This window comes from Chanodichthys erythropterus, chromosome 14 (assembly GCF_024489055.1).
Source record: "Chanodichthys erythropterus isolate Z2021 chromosome 14, ASM2448905v1, whole genome shotgun sequence".
NCBI classification, from domain to species: domain Eukaryota; kingdom Metazoa; phylum Chordata; class Actinopteri; order Cypriniformes; family Xenocyprididae; genus Chanodichthys; species Chanodichthys erythropterus.
This window is the reverse complement of record NC_090234.1, coordinates 24,382,544-24,405,158: the sequence shown is the minus strand read 5'-3', so window position 1 is coordinate 24,405,158 and position 22,615 is coordinate 24,382,544. Positions and strand designations below refer to the sequence as shown.

At 36.6% G+C, this 22,615-nt stretch overlaps 1 protein-coding gene across 1 annotated transcript; it reads right to left on the bottom strand.

Moving 5' to 3' along the window:
* Nucleotides 1-1,050: 1,050 nt before the first annotated feature.
* rev1 (REV1 DNA directed polymerase) lies at nucleotides 1,051-21,004 on the bottom strand. Its single transcript, XM_067408978.1, has 22 exons — nucleotides 20,790-21,004; nucleotides 18,770-18,833; nucleotides 17,513-17,645; nucleotides 15,956-16,124; nucleotides 15,618-15,875; nucleotides 13,884-14,599; nucleotides 13,658-13,762; nucleotides 13,429-13,545; nucleotides 13,133-13,259; nucleotides 12,689-12,817; nucleotides 12,427-12,581; nucleotides 11,792-11,911; nucleotides 11,104-11,324; nucleotides 10,819-10,991; nucleotides 8,801-9,042; nucleotides 8,351-8,541; nucleotides 7,392-7,622; nucleotides 7,202-7,301; nucleotides 6,790-6,983; nucleotides 6,465-6,615; nucleotides 6,275-6,377; nucleotides 1,051-2,639 (listed from the first exon to the last, which is right to left on the bottom strand). The coding sequence occupies exons 2-22, from the start codon at nucleotides 18,821-18,823 to the stop codon at nucleotides 2,528-2,530; spliced, it is 3,801 nt and encodes a 1,266-aa protein (XP_067265079.1). The 5' UTR covers nucleotides 18,824-18,833; nucleotides 20,790-21,004; the 3' UTR covers nucleotides 1,051-2,527.
* Between the last annotated feature and the right edge of the window lie 1,611 nt (nucleotides 21,005-22,615).

Below are 22,615 nucleotides of genomic sequence, written 5' to 3'. Positions count from 1 at the left end.
ACAAATGTTATATTTAAATTAAATAATTTTGATATATGTATATAGTATTCCAATGAAAATAATAATAATAATTTTCATTTTATTGTACAACTGTTTATTATTTTGGGGAAATTTCATATACACAAGAAGAAATGGTTAGGATCCAAGCCAAATTTTATTCATTTTCTTCAGGAGACAAAAGACTACTGCACCAGTTTGGAGAACATTATAAATAAAAAAGCAAGGAAGACTTGTCATATTTTTAAAGAATATTCAGTTTTTTGATGAATGAATCAATTGTTTGTACGCTCTGGCATGTGTTTTTCTGTGCGTTGATATGTAAATTTCTGTTTATTATTGTATATTTCTGGTTAATAAAAAAAAAAAAAAATCAGAAGGAATATAAAATAAAATAAAAATATATTATTGTTGTTATAAAATCCAGTGCAAATGTAAAACTTTTCCAGTCATATAGTTTAATTCAAGTGGCAAAAATTGCATGTCATTTATTTTCTGGCTTACCCTTACACTGACATTTACCATGGTAACCATTTTAATACTATAAATTATAATAATTATTATTTTAATAATAATAATAATAATAATAATAATATAATTTCGTTATAATAGCTGTAATAGCAATCAAAATAGTAAAATAAAATATATGGGAAGTAAAATATGCTCTAACCCTTTTAATTGATCTTAGATCAGCGTTTTTTAATTATCTCTAAATTTGTTTAGAATTATTTATTTTGGCTGTATTTGATAAATCATCTTCTATTTGGATTCTGCCTTGTCTTTTGCACCATTGTATCACTACAAGCTAAAACGTTTCTCAATGCTATTAAATAATCATAAATACACAGATTTCCATGACAAATGTCTTTTGTTAGAATATTATTAGTTTAGTTTGAGATGTTTGTTGTTACATTATCATTGTTAGTGACATTAATATTAGCTCGTTCCACAAATTATAAATACATACACAAGAATAATAATAATAAAAAAACAAGACAGTATCAATTATCCAAATTTATTTGAAAATTTAGAAAACATACAAATGTCGTCACAGCTTCTGGTCTTCAGGCACAGGTCATTCTGTCACGACAGATTTTTGACCAAATATGGATTTTTCAGGCCTTCCTCTCTGTAATGTGAGATAATAACAGATGTACGTCTCGTGAGCAGCTTCTTAAAACCAAGAAAGTATAAACTTAAAACATTTGAAGAGTCAAGTACATTCTGTTCATACATAAAGCCAAACCTACAATGAAAAGGGATTGAGAGGACAACGCTTCATTAGGAATGTAGACTGAAGTATCCATCTTTGACCTATTATGTGGTTCACATCCATCTGATTGAAAAACCCTTCCTTTCCTGCAGCACCATATCCATATATTTAGAAAACAAGACTGAGAAGCATGACAGGACAGTTGAAACTCAATTTAGTAAAATTAACCTGGCCAATGTTTTCATCTTTTTTTTTCATAAATATTCATCTCTCTTTAACATACGAACAAACATACAAGAAACAATCAATGAGCGGGAGTAATATATATATATATATATATATATATGCATTTTGTTTTTTTTAAATCTAGGAAAACATAAATGTTAGCTTTACATAAAATGTTAGTATCCACATGCTAAACTGCCAAAAGACTTTGATAGAAGATACGGTTTCTCTATTTCCACTTTAAACATCTCAGTCTGACCCATAAAAGGCAAATGACATGCCACTCCATTCTGCTTTGCTACAAAGTCTATCATATATTTCTGAGGCCAGACATTCAAAATAAACATCGGTTCTGGGGTACAAGAGGATGAAATGCGGACAATAAAGACAAGAAAGAAAAACAATTCCAAATAGAAAGCAAAGAAGCTTGCTTTGCTTAGTTTAGGACAGTCAGTGCATTTAAAACATTCAAAAAAGTTTTGGTAACATTTTATACTCAGGTTGTACACATTAATATCAGTTATCACTATAGTTATCATGAACTAAAAATCAACCATACTTTAATCAAGATTAAGTGCTGTAAAATGTTACTTTCTACATTTATATATTATAAAATGTTACTAATTTATGTTAATATTAGTTAATGTATTTATGAACTAAGAAGCAATAATAGCAAAATAGCATATTTATAAATTAACATTAACCAAGATTAATAAATTCTGTTAAAAATTATTCCTTTTTAGTTCATGATACTTAACGCAATAACTAATGTTAACAAATACAACCTGGCTGAAAAGTGTTACCAAAAATCCTCTAGACATCAGTCAAGAGAATTGACATCATGATGAAAGAAATATTCAGTGTTCAGCTGAATGAAGCTGGTATGCTCATCTGTTCCTCATCATCATTGGCTTGATCTTGTAACCCTCAGATGTCCTCTGTGTTCTCAGAGAAGCTCGATTGGGAGATTTCACAACAGGACAGCAATGCTACGACCGGCACACTCAAGCGGTTTTGTTGTCTCTCTCACACATCATGATGAGGTGGCAGGACTGGGCTGATGTCACAGTGACTGAGGTTAGGACGGTTCTCCTATGTGATCTTCAGAGTGCTACCATAGGTTTGCTGTACCACTACCTGCACATTGTCAAGGATGAAGTCAAAGGCCATGCTCCATACTGACTCTGAGGACTGCTGCATAAGTCTGAAACGAACAGTTAAAATCATTAGAAAGACGTGATCGATCTACACTACTGTTCAAAAGTTTTGGTCTTGTAAGATTTTTTAATTTTGAAAGAAGTGTCTTGTGCTCATTAGGGCTGCATTTATTTAAAGGGGTCATAAACTAAATAATGTTTCCTGAGGTGCACCTATAATGTTAATATGATGTTTAGATTAAAAAAAAATGTCTTAATTTACCCCCCAAAAAAGGCTATTTTTTTACCCTGATTTTAGCCCATCTGATTTGAACGCTCTGTTTGAAGGGGCGTGTTTGCTGTGAGACTTTAGTGTAAACATCCACTGCTGTGATTGGCCTTTTCTCAAATACTTTTTACTAAATTTTTTAAATTAACGAATCATGAAAAGTGTTGATTACTGCAATATATTTGGATCTATTCCCATCACATGGAAGGTTGCAGTGATGAGCATTGAGCAGATGACAGTCTGTTAATTGCGTGAATGCAGTGATCTTGTCATTGCAACGCAATTTTGCACTCTCACGAAATGCTTTCACCATAACAATGCAAACACAGTAAAATAATTATTATGTAGTGAGATAAACTTGCGATGCATAACTGACAGCTTCAGCCATTATAAAGAGAGTGTTCATAGAAGTAAAAATACTAGGATTATTCATTATGAATTTAACTGTCATTGAAGGTTTAAAAACGAAATTTGTTACAGTTTGCGGGGTCCTTACTGGTTCCAGAACAGTTAAAGGTCCCGTTCTTCGTGATCCCATGTTTCAAACTTTAGTTAGTGTGTAATGTTGTTGTTAGAGTATAAATAAAATCTGTAAAATTTTAAAGCTCAAAGTCCAATGCCAAGCGAGATATTTTATTTAACAGAAGTCGCCTACATCGAACGGCCCGTTTGGACTACATCCCTCTACTTCCTTCTTTAATGATGTCACTAAAACAGTTTTTTGACTAACTTCCGCCCACAGGAATACACAAGAGTTGCGTTTGTAGAGTGTGTTTGTCGCCATGTCGTCGAAACGCTGTTATTTTCATCCCGCAATCCAATCACCAGGTCTGATTCTGGCTCAAATTGATAGGGTAAAATTAAAGACATGTTTACAATAACACTGAGCGTGTGCATCTCCACGTTATGGTAAGAGGCGTGACCTTTCTGGGCAAGGAGCGCTAAGATGCTGTCGAATCACAACACAGGAACCCTCTGGCGCAATCAGAACTCGTTACATATTTCTGAAGGAGGGACTTCATAGAACAAGGAAGTCATCAGCCCGTTTTTATGACAGTGGAAACAGCGGTATACAGATAAGTAAATTATGTGAAAAATACTGTGTTTTTTTACACGCGAAACATGAACACATGTTATATTGCACACTATAAACACAATCAAAGCTTTAAAATACCACGAAAAACGGGACCTTTAATTCCTGATCTTTGAGCAAAAGCTTTAGGGCAAAGCCAGTATCGTATTGTGACATGTACTCAAAACAGTCGCTGGTAAAATGTAAGGTACAAACCAAGCGGCAACCTCCCCCAGTCTCTCCTGAAGCCAATACGGAAGTAACTTAAACTGCGATTCATCGACTGGCCGCTAGTGACAGGCTCCAAAAGAGAGCAGATTCTCATTGACTACCATGTTAAATTGGCCAAGTTTATAGCAGAAAAAAACATGTTTACAAGTTGGTTCAAATTGTGGTTTTGGTCTATACTGCTAATTTTGCCTTTCATGACAACTCTGAGGGGGGTGAATTTTTTTCTAACTCAGTTTAAATTATATTAAGCCTTAAAGTTCTGCATAATTAAGGGCGTGGTCACTTGAGTGACAGGTAGATGCCGCTGCTGTCTGTGAGCCGTCACTTTACCTCAGCTAATTCCAGCCGCTGAATTTGGCATCTCAGCTGCATTTGTGCACGATTATTTTATACAATTATAAAATATGGCTTGCTGCATAATATTCAAGACTGATGTGTGTCTGTGTAGATGTGCATGCATGCGGAAGATAAACAGAACACACGTTGTTGGATCGTAGCATTGGCTGAAAGTTTTAGTTGTGAGATTTACTACAATGACAATGGCGGGAGGATGTTATAACTAAAACTGCTGCACTACTTTGAAAAAATATATTTTGGACACAGGCTCATTTGTTTGTTAGATATGATCGTATACAGTTTTACAACATAAACGCTGCTCAGATTGCATTATTTCTTGAAGAACGATGACAGAGAATATATCAATATTTCATGGACAAAAAGTACTGTTTTTTTGTTTTGCAATGGACACTCATATTTTACCCAAGTGCCACAGATTGGATTCATCTCACGATCTCTATTTCATTATAAAGGTATGAAGTCCCATTTGATGTTCCATGTTGTTATTTGCACACCCAACACTACTGGTGTTGGAGCATTTATATCTTAAAAAAAAAAAAACACACACCGTAGATTGACAGTAAACCTTCAGAACTTTCTGATGATTACACTTATCTTCATTAATATTTTAGATCGTATCTAAGATAGATAGATAGCTCCTTTGCTTGCTAACATGGTCACGTCGAGCTAGGCGGGCGTGGATTCAGCAACCAGTCACATCAGCTCAAACCACCTCCCGCCTCTTTGCCCATTTTCAGTTATCCGGGAGTGACATGCAGTGACGCACAGCTAAGATGGCAGCGGCCTCATTTTCGCGTCAAAACTGCTGTTCAGAACTCTATGGGTGACATCACGGACACTACGTCCATATTTTTTTTTTACAGTCTATGGTACAAACACACAAGTCAGCACTGACGTGACTAGGACGTTTGTTAAAAATAAACCGAATCCATTTTTCTCTGACATCGGTATCCTTCGGCAGCTTATGCAAAGATGATGTTTTTCCACAGCCACGTAAATATCTACTTTAAATCCACTCGCTGCTCGTAGGCTGAACACCAGTGGGCGGGGACAACGATGCGATGATGTAAAAGTAGGCGTTGTTATCTTGCTCCAGAGGCAGTCGTAAGCAAATGATTGTGCCCCTGTGATGTCACATGCCACCTCAGATCCAAATTAAGCTTTTTTACAGCTTGATTATATAAATGCTTATATTTTTTTATTGATGATGAGGACATTTTAAGGAACTTACAGGATGTATTAATGATGCCAAAAGTTCAAGGAAAATTTGATTTCTCATTTCATGACCCCTTTAATCAAAAGTACAGTAAAAACAGCAGTATTAGGAAATAATATAATAATAATAATAATAATAATAGTATAACAATTTAAAATAACTTCTATTTTTGTTTATTTTAGTATGTAATCTGTGATGGCAAAGCTGAATTTTCAGCAGCCATTACTCTAGTCTTCAGTGTCACATGATCCGTCATTCTAATATGCTGATATAGTGCTCAAGAAATATTTCTTATCAGTGTTGAAAAAAAGTTGTGCTGCTTAATATATTTGTGGAAGGTTTTTTTTTTTTCAGGATTCTTTACTGTCACTTTTTATCAATTTAATGCATTCTTGTTTAATAAAAATATTAATTTCTTTAAAAAAAAAAAAAAAAAAATCTTTCTGACCCCAAACTTTTGAACGGCAGTACATTACCACTTGTGAGATTTATGATGTATTTATTTCAGGAATCAGTGAAGGAGAATTCAGAACAATACCTCTTCATGTATTTGATGACAAGGTCGAGTTTCTCCAGGTCTTTATCATCCACGAGCTCTGTGCAGTACTTCACCACCTGTAGAATGTCCTCTTCCATTGGTTCTGTGAAGACGCAGCACCACACAATTAAACCAGTGCACAGTGCAAATATATACTAGCATTTAAAAAAGTTTTGCTGTTCTGCCATACCTGAGATGGTAGTGACCCATTCACGAAGCAGAGTTCTGATGTCACTGAATTCATAAGCTCCAGCTAGGGTCGGGACTGGGCGGGGATTTAATTTGGATAACGTCTTTGGGACATCTGTGCTCGGAGAGGACGGGCACTGTACATTTTCAGTCTACAAATGAAAAATATCTCAGATAAATCCTTTCCAGCCCCCCTAGAATTGCCAAAACTTTGAACAGACACATTTAATATCAAGTGGCTAAAGCATCAATAAACAACAGTATATAAAATATATATATATATTATAGATAAAAAGAAGAATATTGTAACTGGATTACAGGCTTACTTTGAGGCCCTGTTGTTTGAGTGGCAGAGGAGGAATTTTGGAGGGGCTGGATTTGGCAGGGCTGTTTCCAGGAAATAGTTTTTTTAGTGGACTTGGACCCTTTTTGGCAGGACTAGTATTTCTCTTTTTGTAGCGGCGCTTTAATTTCCCCACTGCAGGCTGCTTTAGTTGAGGAAATGTGTTTTTTTGTTCCACTACAGAAACGGGAGAGAAAGATTAGAGAATATTATGCAGCTATACTACGCTGTTAATTATAGCACACTAGAACTAAATTTAGGCATCACATTCTAATGTACAGTATAAAAGATGAAATCTTATAGAAAAAAGTTAGCATAAGTGCTCATAATAATCGAGAAATTACATCTGAGATGTTGTTTAGATTGTTGCACATCCCAATTTTATTTTAACTCACCAGTGGTGCCATGAGCTTGAGCGTTTGCCTTGTTTCTATAAGCAGAGCACAGCTCTTCCTGAAGCTCTCTCGGAAGTGCTGCAAACACATCTGGGTCAACCTGTTAAAAGTTCAGTTTTAGGATTGATAGTCAATGTAACACCATTTCACCAAGTTTCCCTCTTGTAGTTGGCATGTTAACAGCATGTACCTGGGAGAAGTCAGGGAGCTCTAGTATAATGCCCGTTGTGCATGGTTGACCTGGCTGGTCTGGGAGCTGCAGTACAAGCGTGCCAAACGATGGGGCTGGAGGTGAAGAGGAGGTTCGAGGTGGGCTTGGGAGATGATATGAGGTGCTTGGCTGCTCCTCTCTGTGTCTCCAGGACTGCTCTACCTGTTTCCTTATGTCTACAGGTAAAGCTTCTAAAACAGATGGGTCCACCTGAAACGAGAGGGGAAACTGGGGCTTACATTTAAAAAAAAAAAAAAAAAAAAAATCACCATTCAAGAGTTTGGGTTCAGCAAGAATTTTTTCTTTTTTTTAAGGCTGCATTTATTTCATTATTTTTACAATTTAAAATAACCGCTTTCTTTTGTGATGTATTTTAATGTATTAATGAGTATTAATAAATGTAATTTATCATTTTATTAATTTTATTATCATATTTATTATTTTTCAGTATCATAAATATATTAGACATCTTCAGTGTCACATAATCCTTCAGAAATCAATCTAATATGCTGATTTGCTGCTCAACATTTATTATGGTCATCAACGTTAAGGAAGTTGTGCTGCTTAATATTTTTGTGGAAACTGTGATACATTTTCATGATTCTCTGATGAACAGAAAGTTCAAAAGAACAGCATTCATTTCAAATAGAAATGTTCTGAAACATTATAAATATCTTTATGGTCACTTCTGATCAATTTGATGCACCTTTGAATAAAATGTTATATTATTATGTTATATTATATTTTATATTATATAAACTAAATATATATTTTAATAATTAAAATTAATCTATAAAGAAATTTGACTTCATCCTTATCTTTTATAAAATGACAGAAGAGATTTGTTAATATTCGGACCTACAGGAAATTTGTGTGTTAATCACAGTTTTATCTTGAAATAAAAAAAAAAGATACACAGGGGCATTCAAGAATCTAACCTGAGAGGGAGATGGCACCTCAATGCTGATATTTAGGGATGCCCTAACATGGTTGGGGGTGCGTGGATGGTGAAAATCTTTACTCGTTCCAGGCATTGGATCTGAGATGGTGGAGAGTGGTGATGATGGTGGAGTAACTCTCTCCTGATTGGAGGATAAAGCTCTGGATGAGGAAGGACTGGTTAAACCATCTAAAATACAAGCAACAAGGAATGTTTGTTAAGAGTCAGACATCAACATAAATCCTATACATCATATCCTAAAGCAGGGATTTTTAAATCCTGCCCTGGAGGGCCACTTTCCTGCAGAGTTTAGCTCAAAACCCAATCAAACACACCTGAGTGAGTAAAACAAGATACAGCTACAGTTAAGATTTAACCCTGATCAAACCTAACTTTGCAGGACAGTGGCTGGATTTGAAGAACCCTGTTCTAATCACACTGCTCTGACCTTGTGCAAGAGGGTCTTTCCTGGGGCTGTGTGCAGGCTGTTTGGCCAGCAGCAGGTCTTTGATCGAGCGACCACGAGAGGGTCCTTGTCCTGATGGGTCTGCATGTGGTCCCTCCAACTGCTGCACCTGCAGCCCCACTCCCCTCATGTCCTTCACATGCAACTTCATGGCATGGAATAGCTTAATGGCCTCTGCCGCAATCAGCTGTCCATCGTCTGTGGGCTGAGCTAGTAAAACAGACCTGCAATGCGACAGTAATGAAAAACTCTGAAATATATATATCAAAACAGAGTTCAGTTATCAGTCAATATTAGAGTTTTCTCAAATTAATTAAATCAGTATTGATTGATATTTGATATTTAATAGTGCATTCTAATCTCCCCTATTTTTACATTTAAATGACCTTTTCCATCTTCTAACATTCATTGAAAAAACACTAATAATTTTTTTTTCTTGAGCAAAAGATAAAATATTGTGAACAAATTTATACTTTGCACTATAATGTTGTAATACCTAAATTCACTTCCAGCGCTTGAAATGATAGTGATAGTTTAGTGTTTTTTTATTATTATTCAGACAAAATTTAAGAGAATTTTAATATATCCCACAGCATGAAAATAATTATCATCAACATATCCATATCAGCCAGAATTTTAAAGTCAGAATGAAATGGAAAATCTCCCTATTTTCTAAATGCATCCATGCATATATTTTTTCTGATCTCATAATTCTTTATCAAAACATCATAACTTGAAACTCTAATCATTTAGTCCACTTAAAGGCACAGTATGTAAGTTTTGCCACTAAATGTCGCTTATTCAAAACAATAACAAAGGCGTAGAATGCTGTGAATGACCGTGGAATCAAGGGAGTTGTCATCTTCACCTCCACAGCCAATGGAAAGCAATCTCAGGCAGAAATAATGTTCATGGATGAGCTCATGTATTAAAGTTTTATGAAGTTTACTGTGGTATGAAGCAGGGCGGGGCAGAGAGCCCAGGACATTTTACGTTACTGTTTTTATTATGCTTATATGCAGCAGTCGGCCACTGCCTCTCATTTAGTTATGTTGTTTATTTTACGATTAAAGTTATGTTTAAATGTCCGCCTCCTCATTTCCTGGACTTTAACTTTGTTACAGTAACATTTGATCACTTAAATTCACATTATCTTATCTCATTCTAACGAAATTGCTTCAATTGCTGAATTACTACTCATACAAGTCACTTTATTTGACAAATTAAAATTGTGGACTAATGCAGCGCCATTTTACTTGGTCAAAACAATCATATTAAAATACATTTGAGTGTGTTGAAAGCAATGTTATAATGTTACTCTGTGCATTCGCTCGGTGGCTGCTATGAGACACTTGTTGCACAATGCAGTAAGCTAGATCAATATTATAATATCATATTAATAAAAACTGGTTTTGCTAAATGGCAAAATTTAAAAATATTGCATGATGGAGAAAATGCTGTAATACTCTTACTAAATAAATCTCTTTCTGATTATGCTATGTTAGACACTTCAATTGACAAAACAGTGTTGTCTCTGTATGAGGCATGGTACAAACCCGTTACTCACAGTAAACCAAGAAAACGAGAGATTTGAACATTAAGACATAACCGTGTTGAACTATATAACAATTAGTTTTCTGTCGATAAAAGTCTCCAATCAGTTGCCCACCTGTCTAAACACAAAAGCATGTTTGCATGGTTTCTATGGATGTAAACCTGGAAAACGAGGGTGACGAGGATATGACGTCGTACATATTGTGCCTTTAAACCCGCCCCTTTCTTATAATCAACTGCAAGTTTGCATTCAGATCCACCTCTATCCAATCAACAACCGATGAGCTGCCCTACAATTTTTTTTTTTTCCTTTTTTTTCATGTCACTAAAGTGTGTCACAATACAGAAGAACAGATTTGTTGCTGTTTAACGACAACTTTAGATGTCAGAGTATCACTCTTATTTGAGAAAACTACAAGTGGCAAATTTATCCTGGTGCAAGTCACCTGGCAAAGTTGTCACATATCCCATGACCACCATATTTGGCTGGCTCTATCGGAGCCCCTGCTTTCCGCATCATGACTTTCAGCGTAATCCGGCGACCTCTAAGCCCCGCACCCTCCAACCTCTTCTGCACCTCCATAGATAGGTTAGTGAGGAAAGACTCCGCCTCTTCAACCTAGCAGAACATTAGAGGTGATGGGAAACTAATGAGGTAGGTCAACAGATTGAGGACAATGGCAGGTTAAGGACGATACACAATGATTGTTGTAACTTGTATACTTCAAAACCTGTGTGAACCGAATGTTGTAGTTCATCTCTGCAGACACAGACTTTCTCTCCTTCTCACTGCGAACAGGCCTGTCATCCAGTCCCCTGCAAAAACGAAAGAGCGTCTGTCCCGTCCGTGGCCCAAACTCCCTTTGCAGTCGAGACATGGACAACTGCTGGAGGTCACCGCAGGTACTCACTCCCAAGGAGGTCAGCTTGGAGCTCATTGAGCGACCCACACCTGCACACAAGCACGCAGAAGCACAGGTCCACATGCACACAAACACAGAAATAAATTCTACTGTAAAACACTGTATTCAGATTTAAATACAATGACATTCAAAAGTTTGGGAATCCAGAAGAATATGTATCACAGTTTCAAGCAGCACAACTGTTTTCAACACTGATAATAATAATAATAAAAAAAAAAAAAAAAATGTTTTTTGAGCAGCAAATCAGCATATTAGAAGGATTTCTGAAGGATCATGTGACACTGAAGACTAATAATGATGCTGAAAATTCAGCTTTGCCATCACAGGAATAAATTACATTTAAAAAAAAAAAAAAAAAGGATTATTTTTCATAATATTACAATATTTTTTTATAAATTAAATGCAGCCTTAGTGAGCATAAAGACTTCTTTCAAAAACATTAAAATTTTTTACTATTTTTTTACGACGCTCCTTCAGACCCTTGCTCTGTTCTCACCAGGCAAACTGGAGACAGGTTGATCCCTGATAAAATCATCTACTTCCTCTGACTGGAGGAAGTACTGTCCATTTGGTTTGGCCTTACGGGTCGCCATCCGAGCAAGAAGGATGTTGGAACCTGATGACAAGTATAACGGAAGTTACAAAAGGTTTCAGAGATAAAACTGCACCAGCAACTGCATTACAATATAAGGCATTGTCATTAAACTTATTAAAGAGATAGTTCACCTAAAAATGAAAATTTACTGACCCTCATGTTGTTCCAAACCTGTATTACTTCTGTGGAAGGTGAATTTTAATGAATATCCTGGACACTCTTTTCAGTATGAAGCAAGTAAGTGAGGATGGGAGCTCTCAAGCTACAAAAAAATGTCTTAAGTTTACTAAAAAAAAAAACATAATGCTATTGTATGGCTTTAGAAGACATGTGGAATATAGCTCATGAGTTTTATGATACTTTTACATCAAATTTCCCATTCATTGTAACAGCATGGAAAAAGAGCAACCAGCATTCTTCAAAATTTCTCCTTTTGTGCTCCACGGAAAAAAGAAAGTCATATAGATTTTGAACAACATAAGGGTGAGTAAACAATGGCAGAATTGACATTTTTTTCCATTCATAAAGTCTCTTACCCATTCCAACTGAGGCAGAGCAACCAGTCTTCTCCTTTATATCTTCACGGATGGCTCGTGCCAGATCATCAGGAGTAACTCCCAGCTCAACCAGAAGAGCCGAAGCGTCCAACAGGGCCTCGTCACAACTTAGTGCCTCAATGTTATGAGTGTAACTATAAAACAAGCAATCGTGAAGCAAGAGAATTGTTGCTTTCATCCATTGGCCTTAGGAATAACATGGCAATCCAAAGAAAGTTTTAACAAACATTATATCAGCTACCTGGCCAGGGTCTCATACATAGTCAGAGCCACCTCTTTATATGCCTGGAAGTCATACGGGACAGACTGCAGATCAGGGCAGAGCTGCTTAGCCCGACCAAAGAACATGCCGTTTCGCACGCCAGCCTGCCTGTAAGAGAGGAAAACATCAAAGTAACAGGTACTGCTAAAAGTCATACTGTATTATGAAGTTGGCACAAGTTTTGTGGCTTTTAAGTCTATTCGCTTTGAAGCCTTCTATATCAGTGGTTCTCAATCAGCGGGCCTCAAGATGATTTAAATGATAAATTTATCCATAATCTATGTGCTAATTTACTCCTAAGTTTTCAAAATGGATAGCAGACATACACATTAAAAAAAAAAAAATTGTTTCGGGAAAATGGACCAAAATTATTGAGGACTCGTGTTGCAAAAGAAAGTAACATGGCAGGTTTATAATGAATACCTGGCCTCATAACTGCAAGAGGCAATCTCGGCCATAGAGAGGGCGGCCAGGTCCAGATCCACTCCATTACTGGGACCTTCATCAAACTGTGGGGATGGGGTCATCTCAAGATCATCATCTGTCTTCTCTAAAGCAGAAAGGACAATGGTCACCTAAATGCAAACTTCAAACTTCAAACTTCAAAAAAAAAAAACAAAACAAAAAAAAAAACCAAAAAAAAAAAAAACCCTACAATAAACTTATTCTGATTGCAAGCTAAATTTAACCAACATCTTTCTTATAAAAGCTGGGTTTACCTTTTCTGTACTGTTTCTGTTTCCTCTGGTAGTATTGAAACTCAAGCTGAGGATTTGCACCAGGTCGCTGTGGAACGCGGCCTGGACCACGGTTACTTGTCACCGCAACCGGTTTCCCTGGAGTACAGATTGACAATTAGTAAAGCTCAGTTTATCAGGTGCTATCAAAGTCAACTAGCTTCAATAAGAAACTCGAACACTTCCTTCCCTCTAACTAACTGAAACATACCTATGAGATCTGGTCGGTGTCTGATCCCAACGGATACAAAGAAGCAGTCCATATCCACATGAAGAATACAGGACTGGCGCACCTGAGGAGCAGCCATTAAAGAACCTGGGCCAAGGAGAAATACAGAAACTTTTTTTTGTTGTTGTTGCAAAAAATCTGCATTACAAAAACACATGCTCAACAACATAAAAAAACAGACAAACACAAACCACAAAAGACAAGTTACCTGAACTGCAGTTAGCTTTGATCTTCTTTAGTTTCTCTTTTCCAGAGAAAACAGCCCCTCCTGCTGCTCTCCGCCTGCTCTGCAGGGCGTTCACATACTCAGAGAACTCATTCCGCCATGTAGAAATATGATGCAGCCTTGAGTGTGAAAAGAACTCGGATATTATTCCAGCATCTGCTCCCTGCGCAGTTGAACTTCCTGCCTGATTACTAGAGTTTGCAAGGATTGAGGAGTTAGGGGTCATGTGATAACTCCCATTTAGTCGAACTCTTGTCTGATCTTGAAGATTACTCTTCTGAGTGGCAGCTGAAGTTCCTGGATTAGATGTTGGTTCTGGATGGAGGTCCTTTTGCATATTGTGAGGATCAGGCTTCTTTGCAGGGCTGGCTGTGGATATTAAGGATGACTGATGGGAATTTGCTTTTGATCCAGCAGAAGAGCAGCTGGGCTCCTCCCTATCCCTGCATCCAGCCTGTGGGAAGTGGGACTGATGGGACCCTGTATCAACAACATGAGGGCGATGTTCTGCAAAAGAAACTGAGTCCTGAGGCTTTAAGGCACCATTCACAGGGTGTACATAGCCATTAGTTAACAAAGTGTCTTGTGAGCCTCTTGGCAAAAGGGCACAGGCGTTGACATCATCATCTCCATCATGAATCCCATTAACCCTAGGCCTCTCAAAATCCTCCTCAGAGATGATGCTATATGAACCATTTCTGACAGACAAAAGGAGAGAGGACAAGATAATAATTGTTAAATATTAAATAATTAACCAAATGTGTTTCTTTTTATGAGGGGTGTAATTAAAATTCTATACTATACTATTTTGTAAAAAAAAAAACACTAAAATATATAAAAGCAATTGTTTTAAAGGGTTAGTGAAGTGAATTTAGGGTTCAAAACATTAACATAATGTACAGTGTGAAAACCTGAGACTAATTTTTTAGATTACCAAAAGATTACATTTAACATTGTTATTACATTTCAGTATTTATACATCTCAAGACTTTAAAGGTGCTAAAGAGGATCTTTTCGTCAACGGAGAAACCAAAGACTGTTACTGAGTTTTTGAAATGAGCGCATGCGTAAGAACAACCCCCCTTCCTTTCGAGGGAACGCCTCCCAAAAGTCGTGCACGAGTATTGGAACACGAGTGTTTACCACCGGCATTCGGTGTGTCATGTCAGTGGATTCATTGTGTCGGACTCACCGCAGGTAATTCATAATCTGCAGTTGTTACTCCTGTCTCCGGACAAAAACATTGCATGCGGCGCCTGTAGAGTGTGGAAAGTTACTGGAGCGCGCAGCCACGCTCATCTCTCACAAGGAACGTCATGCAGTGATTGACAAGCCAGAGGGCTCGTTTATGAGGCCCTACCTTGTGCACAGATGATGTATATTAATATAATTCCTTTCAGTGCACCTAATAAATAGTCTTTTATCATTTAGTAATGACAGTTTCAAGTAATATTGCAAAAATGTATAAAACAAAACATCCTCTTTAGCACCTTTAAATGAGTGTTACATGACAAAGGTAAATGTAAATATTAGGTGAATAAAGACATGAAATTAAATATCCAATATCCAAACACTAATAATATGAATAATCAAAAAATGAATTTGTTGTGTTGCATACTAGATCTTGGATCTTAAGGCAACAGAATCTTTTTTTTCTTTTAACTAAGTGCAGCATTTGACATGTGCCAGGGCATCCTTGGGATAAAGCATACTCACAGTCTGACGTCCAACTGGTGATTGGTGAAGTTAGCCGTGTGGTTAGCTTGAGTGGATTTGAGAACTTCTTTAGAGAGGGTTTGAGTGTGACTGGGCTTGATACTGTCTGACTTGGGGTGGCTTGGACTGGGTTTGGGTGGTCCATGGCTGAATAACGGATCCTGCCCTCCTTGTGCACAAACACCAGCAAAGCTCAAGCATTTCTGCTTGGTATAGAGCTGATACTGGATGTATGAAAGCTGACGGCCTGCCTTTATACTGCACAAAACACAAAAATATTAGTATTTGTATAATATTGTGTTTCTATATCTTGCAAAATGCACAAAAAAAAGTAACACCTGTCTGTGATCCACTCTGGTCGCACTACTTTCTCTCCTCTCAGTGCTTGTATTTTGTTGTTGGGCAGGTTGGTGGCAATGATATGTGTGGTTTTGGAGTGAGTGTAATAGAGATGGAACTGCCCGCCATGCAGCATCATCAGCCTGCGCAGCTCATCCGCACTGGGAACTGCACATGAAAAAAAAAAACACAATAAAAGACTCTCAAAACGCCAGAGCAGTGGCACAGCACGCATCCTCCTGACATGTTCAGCTATGGTGCTCAATTGGGAAACACAGGTTTGAGTCTAGCCTGCAATGTTTTCCAGAAACCATTCCACTTTATTTATATAGTGCTTTATACCAGTTAAGGCTTAATTTATTTAATTAAAAATACAGTAAAAACAGTAATATTGTGAACATTTTTTACAATTTAAAATAACTGTTTTCTATTTGAATATATTTTTTACAAAGTAATTTATTCTCGTGATGGCAAAGCTGAATTTTCAGCATCATTACTCCCGTCTTCAGTGTCACATGATCCTTCAGAAATCATTCTAATATGCTGATTAGTTCCTCAAGAAACATTTGTTATTATCATCAATGTTGAAAACAGTTGTGTACTTTTTTTTCAGGATTCCTTGATGAATAGAAAGTTCAAAAGAACAGCATTTATCTGAAATACAAAGCTTCTGTAGCATTATACACTACCGTTCAAAAGTTTGGGGTCAGTAAGAATTTTTATTTTTATTTTTTTTAAAAGAAATTAAAGAAATTAATACTTTTATTCAGCAAGGATGCATTAAATCAATCAAAAGTGACAGTAAAGACATTTTGTAATGTTACAAAAGATTAGATTTCAGATAAACACTGTTCTTTTGAACTTTCTATTCATCAAAGAATCCTGAAAAAAAATATTGTACACAAATATTTTGTACAATTGTAAACAAGAAGTGTTTCTTGAGCAGCAGATTGACATATTAGAATGATTTCTGAAGGATCATGTGACACTGAAGACTGGAGTAATGATGCTGAAAATTCAGCTTTGCCATCCCAAGAATAAATCACATTTAAAAATATTTTCAAATAATAAAAAGTCTTTTTAAATTGTAATAATATTTCACAATATTACTGTTTTTACTGTATTTTTAATAAATTAAATGCACCCTTGGTGAGCAGACAAAACTTCTTTTAAAAACATTAAAAATCTTACCGATCCCAAACTTTTGAGCGGTAGTATAAATTTATATATATATTTCTTTTTCTTAATAACCATGGGAAAATGTGGGTCCCATAGCCAAACCAGTTGAGAACAACTGCTTTATAAATATTGTTTCAAAGCAGCTTTAGGTGATAAACAGGAAAATAATGATTAATGATGCGAACAGAATTCAATTCTGCTGTAAAGCAGCTCTAAATAAATGGAGAGTATAAATAAAATACTGTTATTAATTATTAGCATACTATAATTAATAATGATTAAAAAAATATATAATAATAAAATTAAAAGAAATAGCAATAATAAAAAAAGTTTGTTTTCATTTTGACATTTGTTATCACTTGTAGAAGAAGTCTGACCTGTATATCCATTGACGTAGATGGCCACACCGCTGAAGATACAGGAGGATGTTCCATCTTTCTGCTTCTCTCTCGGGGCATCCTTCTGAAACTGCTCCTCAAGCTTAGAGATTTTTGCAGCCATGTAACCGCCCTGATAAGAATTCAACAAACACAAATGTAATCTTAATTTGATTTAAAAAAAATAATAATAAAAAATCCCATTTACAAGATCAAGTAATAAGGCAAACAGAGAGCACTCACTGACCACACACATTTAAACAGTTAAAAAACGTTCTAACCCCTGGAAAAATGAACATACTGCAATATAGACACACACACAAAGAAAAACGTGCAGCGTCTGGCTGACAAGCGTTTCATTACGCCTCAGACATTCAATGAGACTGGAGGTGCAAGTCTGCCCTGCTGGCACGGCGACTCTCTGTCTCCATGGCAACGGATGGAACGCTGGGATTCAGGAGTTGAGCCTGAACCAATAAACAGACTCACACACACACAAAAATACTCCACAATACTCACTCGCTCCACCTGCACTGACAGGAAATTCCCCTGTACCTAATTAATATAACCTGAAATATGAAAACACGCAAGGCATGAAGGCAACGACTGTTCTGTGTTTAATTAAACTTAAAAATCCAGCAAGAACATAATTGTCATACTGTACATGCACTGGTAAGATTCACTTTCACAAGCAAACATGAGAACCCGGGTCTGCTATTACGACTGCAAATTTCTAAATCACTAACCAAACTCAACAAATTACACCCTTTTGGGTCTCAGATTTGGTGGCAAAACACTATGGTTTCCATATTATTGGGACATTTGTGATTGTAATGTTAGCAGTGAAGACAGAAGCTAATGCCTGACAGACGGTTCTGCTAATGCCTGAGGAACATCACGCCGCTGGAGCCTAGAAAATCTCTCGCCGGGCTCGGACTGTGGCGGCAGAGCAGAGGTGGTGGTCACCAGTGAGGAAAATTGAGATTACTCACTGGTGTAATACAAATGAAATCCTGTCTCGACTCCACCAGAAACACACACACACACACACACACCAGCGCTCACATGAGGGGGAACGTTCGGCAGGTAGAAAGGCAGTCGATGGTTATAAGGAAATCAAAGGACAAGTTAAAATAACAGTTAAAATTATACTTTACAGTGTTTACAGTGGCAGCCAGGAAAAACAACGGAGTAAAAAAACAGCTGCTTACCCTTTTGATATCAATAATAAACATTTCATTAAGAACAGACTCTTACCAGTCCTCCCCACCCATCATCTTCACTGGCTTTCTTTCTCCATCCTCGACTCATACTGAGGGACCTGAAACACAATAATTCAACAAAATGAGTCAAAAACTAAAAGTGTGAGCGATGGAAAATTAACATAAAAATGAGGACTCAAGTATGCACATCTGTTCTCTTTATCACACTTGCATAAAAAAGCGCTACCTCTTTAATTAGCAGACAGATGAGTGACTTCTTTAATAATGAAAAGCATCTGAAATGCTAAATCTTGAGTGCTAAATAAAACTAATTTTTATTTGTATAGCGCTTTTCACAATACACACTATAATACTTTAAAAAAAAATCATGATGCTTTTGTTTATAACCTTATATCCTCATGCTTTATTGTCATATTTAGCAAATTAGAAACTGGGCATTAATATACTTTACATTTGGCGACAATATAAACAAAGTTATGCATATTCCTCTAAATTCCACCTCTTTCTATCAATCATAAAATTAAAATAATTGTATGCATTCAAGAGAGACCTTTATCCAAAGTGACTAGTCTGAATCCATTGTATTTAATGCACTGCATTGAATTTAAGTAAATTCTTATATTTTGTAGATGCATCTGAGCTTGAGGTCAAAGGTGAACTGAAAACACATGGTCAGCATTTTTCTCCAAGTAAGTACTGCACACCTTACCAAAGCAGAGGTCATCTGTACATCTGTTCCAGTCATTTACTTTTATTCTTGACATATGAATAAATGAGACCACCAGTTCACTGTCTTCTTGATCATTTTTACCTCAGTGATACAATCTTTTTCATTAAAAGGTTAGTTCACCCTGAAATAAAAATTCTGTCATTAATTACCATCGTTAATTCTGTTATTAATTCCAAACCTGTAAGACCTTCGTTCATCTTTGAAACACAAATGAAGATTTTTTTGATGAAATCTGAGAGCTTTCTGTCCCTCCATAGACAGCCATGCAACTGATACTTTGACGCTTCAAGCCCAAATTAAATATGTTCATTATATAAAGCGATCGAATCTCTTCAGAAAATGTGGACTAAACTGCTCAATTCATGTGGATTAGTTTTACAATCTCATTATGAACTTTTTGAAGCCTCAAACTGGTAGTTATGTAATTGTCTATGTAGAAAGCTCTCATTTTTCATCAAACAGATCATCATTTGTGTTGAACGAAAACTAAATGTGTTTGGAAGGACATGAGGGTGAGTAATTAATGACAAAATTTTCATTTTTGAGTGAACTAACCCTTTAAATGTGGTAGTGATAAGAGTAACAGAATGAAAAACACAATCAATATGATGAATGGGAATGCTAACAGTTGTAACAATGTTATTTGCAGCCACTTGCTGGATTATTAGCCTTTATTTTACATATTTAATAGTTAATTTAATGATACATTTCTGGATTGAAATAAAGCATCTCAGACAATTGAACCAAAACTGCCTGACTAGCTGAAAAGCTAAAACCAAACTAGTTTAGTCGTTTTTTCCCCCCACCAGATGTGTATTGAAGGCTTTGAAATGAAATGATTCACGTTTAGTGAACTGTCAATAAGTATCAATATTTATATTATATGCATAACAGATAAATACGGTCTTTTACTAAAAAACAGACTTGATAGTCCTAGGCCTAGGCTTATTTTAGCTTTAGTTCAACACATCAGCCATCACATGGGACATGCCTGGCCATGTGAATGAGCACTGAACTGTCTCGGCTGGAAGAAAAAAAAACTTTGCAGTAAATTAGGGAAACATAAATACGATACACAATCTAAGTTGATGGGGCAGTTGATAGAGACAGTGATCAGACACGTAGGAGACTAAAAAGGCAAGTGACATTTCGTGCATAATAAACAGGATTCCCATAAGCGTTTTGAACAATGTTGCAGAAGTGCAACACGTCATATCGATTAGTTCAGTAACGTTACTGAACAACACAACTGTAGCGTCACTCTGCATGTGAAGTGCGCTTTCTTTTTAAAACGAAACCTCTAAAAACTGAAATTGTTGCTCACCAATTATCCCCCTTCTTTACAGATGTATCTTGTTCAAACCAAAGCGCCTTTGTTTCCGCTCTTGGGTTGCGTCCACCCCCTTTGCGTCAATTTTGAAAGATTACTAACAGAGACTTCGCGCATGCTGGGCTCTGTCCATATCAACATGCTCCCGTGACTGCACGATTCACCCCTTTTACCATTCACTCGTATGTCTCCATTGCTAGCTGCTTGCTCTGCCAGATTTTCTGCTTGTTTTCGCTTAAGACCCTCCTCCTCCTCCTCTCAGACGGGGTCGCACAGTGACAGCGTTAGCCCTGTCTGTATCTCACAGCACCCTCAAGCGGTACGTTTGTCACGCTACACTTGACGCAGAGCTTAGCTTTTGAATGTTAATCACGTTCTGCTGACGTCGCTCCGAAATGTTCCAATGACTAAGCTCGGTTCGTGAATATTAATTAGGTCATGACGTTTCCAATGGCGAGGGGGACTGGCTCATGAATATTAAGAACAGATCCTTGGCTCGAGCAGGATTTATGATTCACGAAAACGCCATTGATAATGTTGAATTTAACGTGCCATTGTGATCGACCTCAGTGGCAAGCTTTCAAGGAGGATGTGAGGTAGTCGTTTTTACACCCCAAAGGTTAACCATAATGTACTGACAATACATTTTCGTTGTTGCTACTCTGAAAACTGTCTGCCACATACTGCTCGGTGTCCTCAGGTAACCTGTGGAGTTCAGACACAGAAACGTCTATTTATAGCTCTGGGAATTTATGGCAAAATATATTACAATACAGGTTGCATGACATGTTTTATTGCGCATTATTAAATTAACTGCGTACACGTCTTGCCCGATGGTTAGACCTTTTACAGTCTATGGGTTACACACACAGAATCAAGCATAATAGTAGTACAGTAAGTTACTACTAGGATACTTATTTGTTTATGACAGTTTTGTGAAGTTACTGATTGTTTATAAATGATGCACACTGATTAGGTAAACAAATGGAAGCCCAATTCTGCCTTTTAAGATCATATTTATTACATAAAATTAATAATTATGACACAAAAAGTTTGAATAATGCCATAAACAGGCATAATTATGACATAAAATGTCTTTACTCTTGACCTTTTTATCAAATAATTCATTCTTTATGTCATAATTGTCTTTTCATCTAATAAGCTAATAATAAATAAAAAAAATCCCTTGTGTCTACTTTTTAGGTCATAATTATGATGTTTTATATCATAATTATGATTTACCAAATCATGTTTTTTTTGTGTGTGGTGGAAATGTGCTTCTATAAAATTATTTTTAATTGTTTGATAATAAATGATGTCCATAAATCTATTTTCAACTGAAGCTAGAGTAGTGAAGTTTGCATAAACCAGGCTATTCTAATTCGTTTATATGACATCTCCACCGTCAGACTGAATTTCTTGCTCCACATTTCACTGCTGCTATACTAGTGTTTCCCAACCCTAGTTCTGGTGTAATCCTACCATACCACATTTTTGTGTTTCCCTTTTTGTGGAGAATTAGGAAAAAATTGATTAGGTTAAAATTTGGTAAATTTGACAAACCATGGGGAAATTTAAGCTGTAGTGCATGGTTAAGATATCTCTGGATTACAGTCAGGACACTTGCCAAAGGGGGACATTTCCAAAGGGGAAATTTGAACTGCGTTCCATAGGTAAGATATCTCCGGAAGGGGGATTAGGGCTGTGTGGTGCAGTTTGAGGTGTCTTGGCAAAAGGGGAGATTGAAACTATGTTTATCAGTTTGAAGTGCCTTAACAGGTAGCAGTCCTGTTGGATGAGGAAGATCCATTCTGATCTGC

Excerpts from the sequence above, each read along its gene's own strand:
- rev1 (XM_067408978.1), bottom strand. The coding sequence starts at position 18,823 with ATGAGTCGAGGATGGAGAAAGAAAGCCAGTGAAGATGATGGGTGGGGA. Across the intron at positions 11,912-12,426 it reads CTCTGCCTCAGTTGGAATGG|GTTCCAACATCCTTCTTGCT; the intron begins GTAAGAGACTTT and ends ACTTGTCATCAG. Across the intron at positions 6,616-6,789 it reads TCAAACAACAGGGCCTCAAA|ACTGAAAATGTACAGTGCCC; the intron begins GTAAGCCTGTAA and ends TTTCATTTGTAG.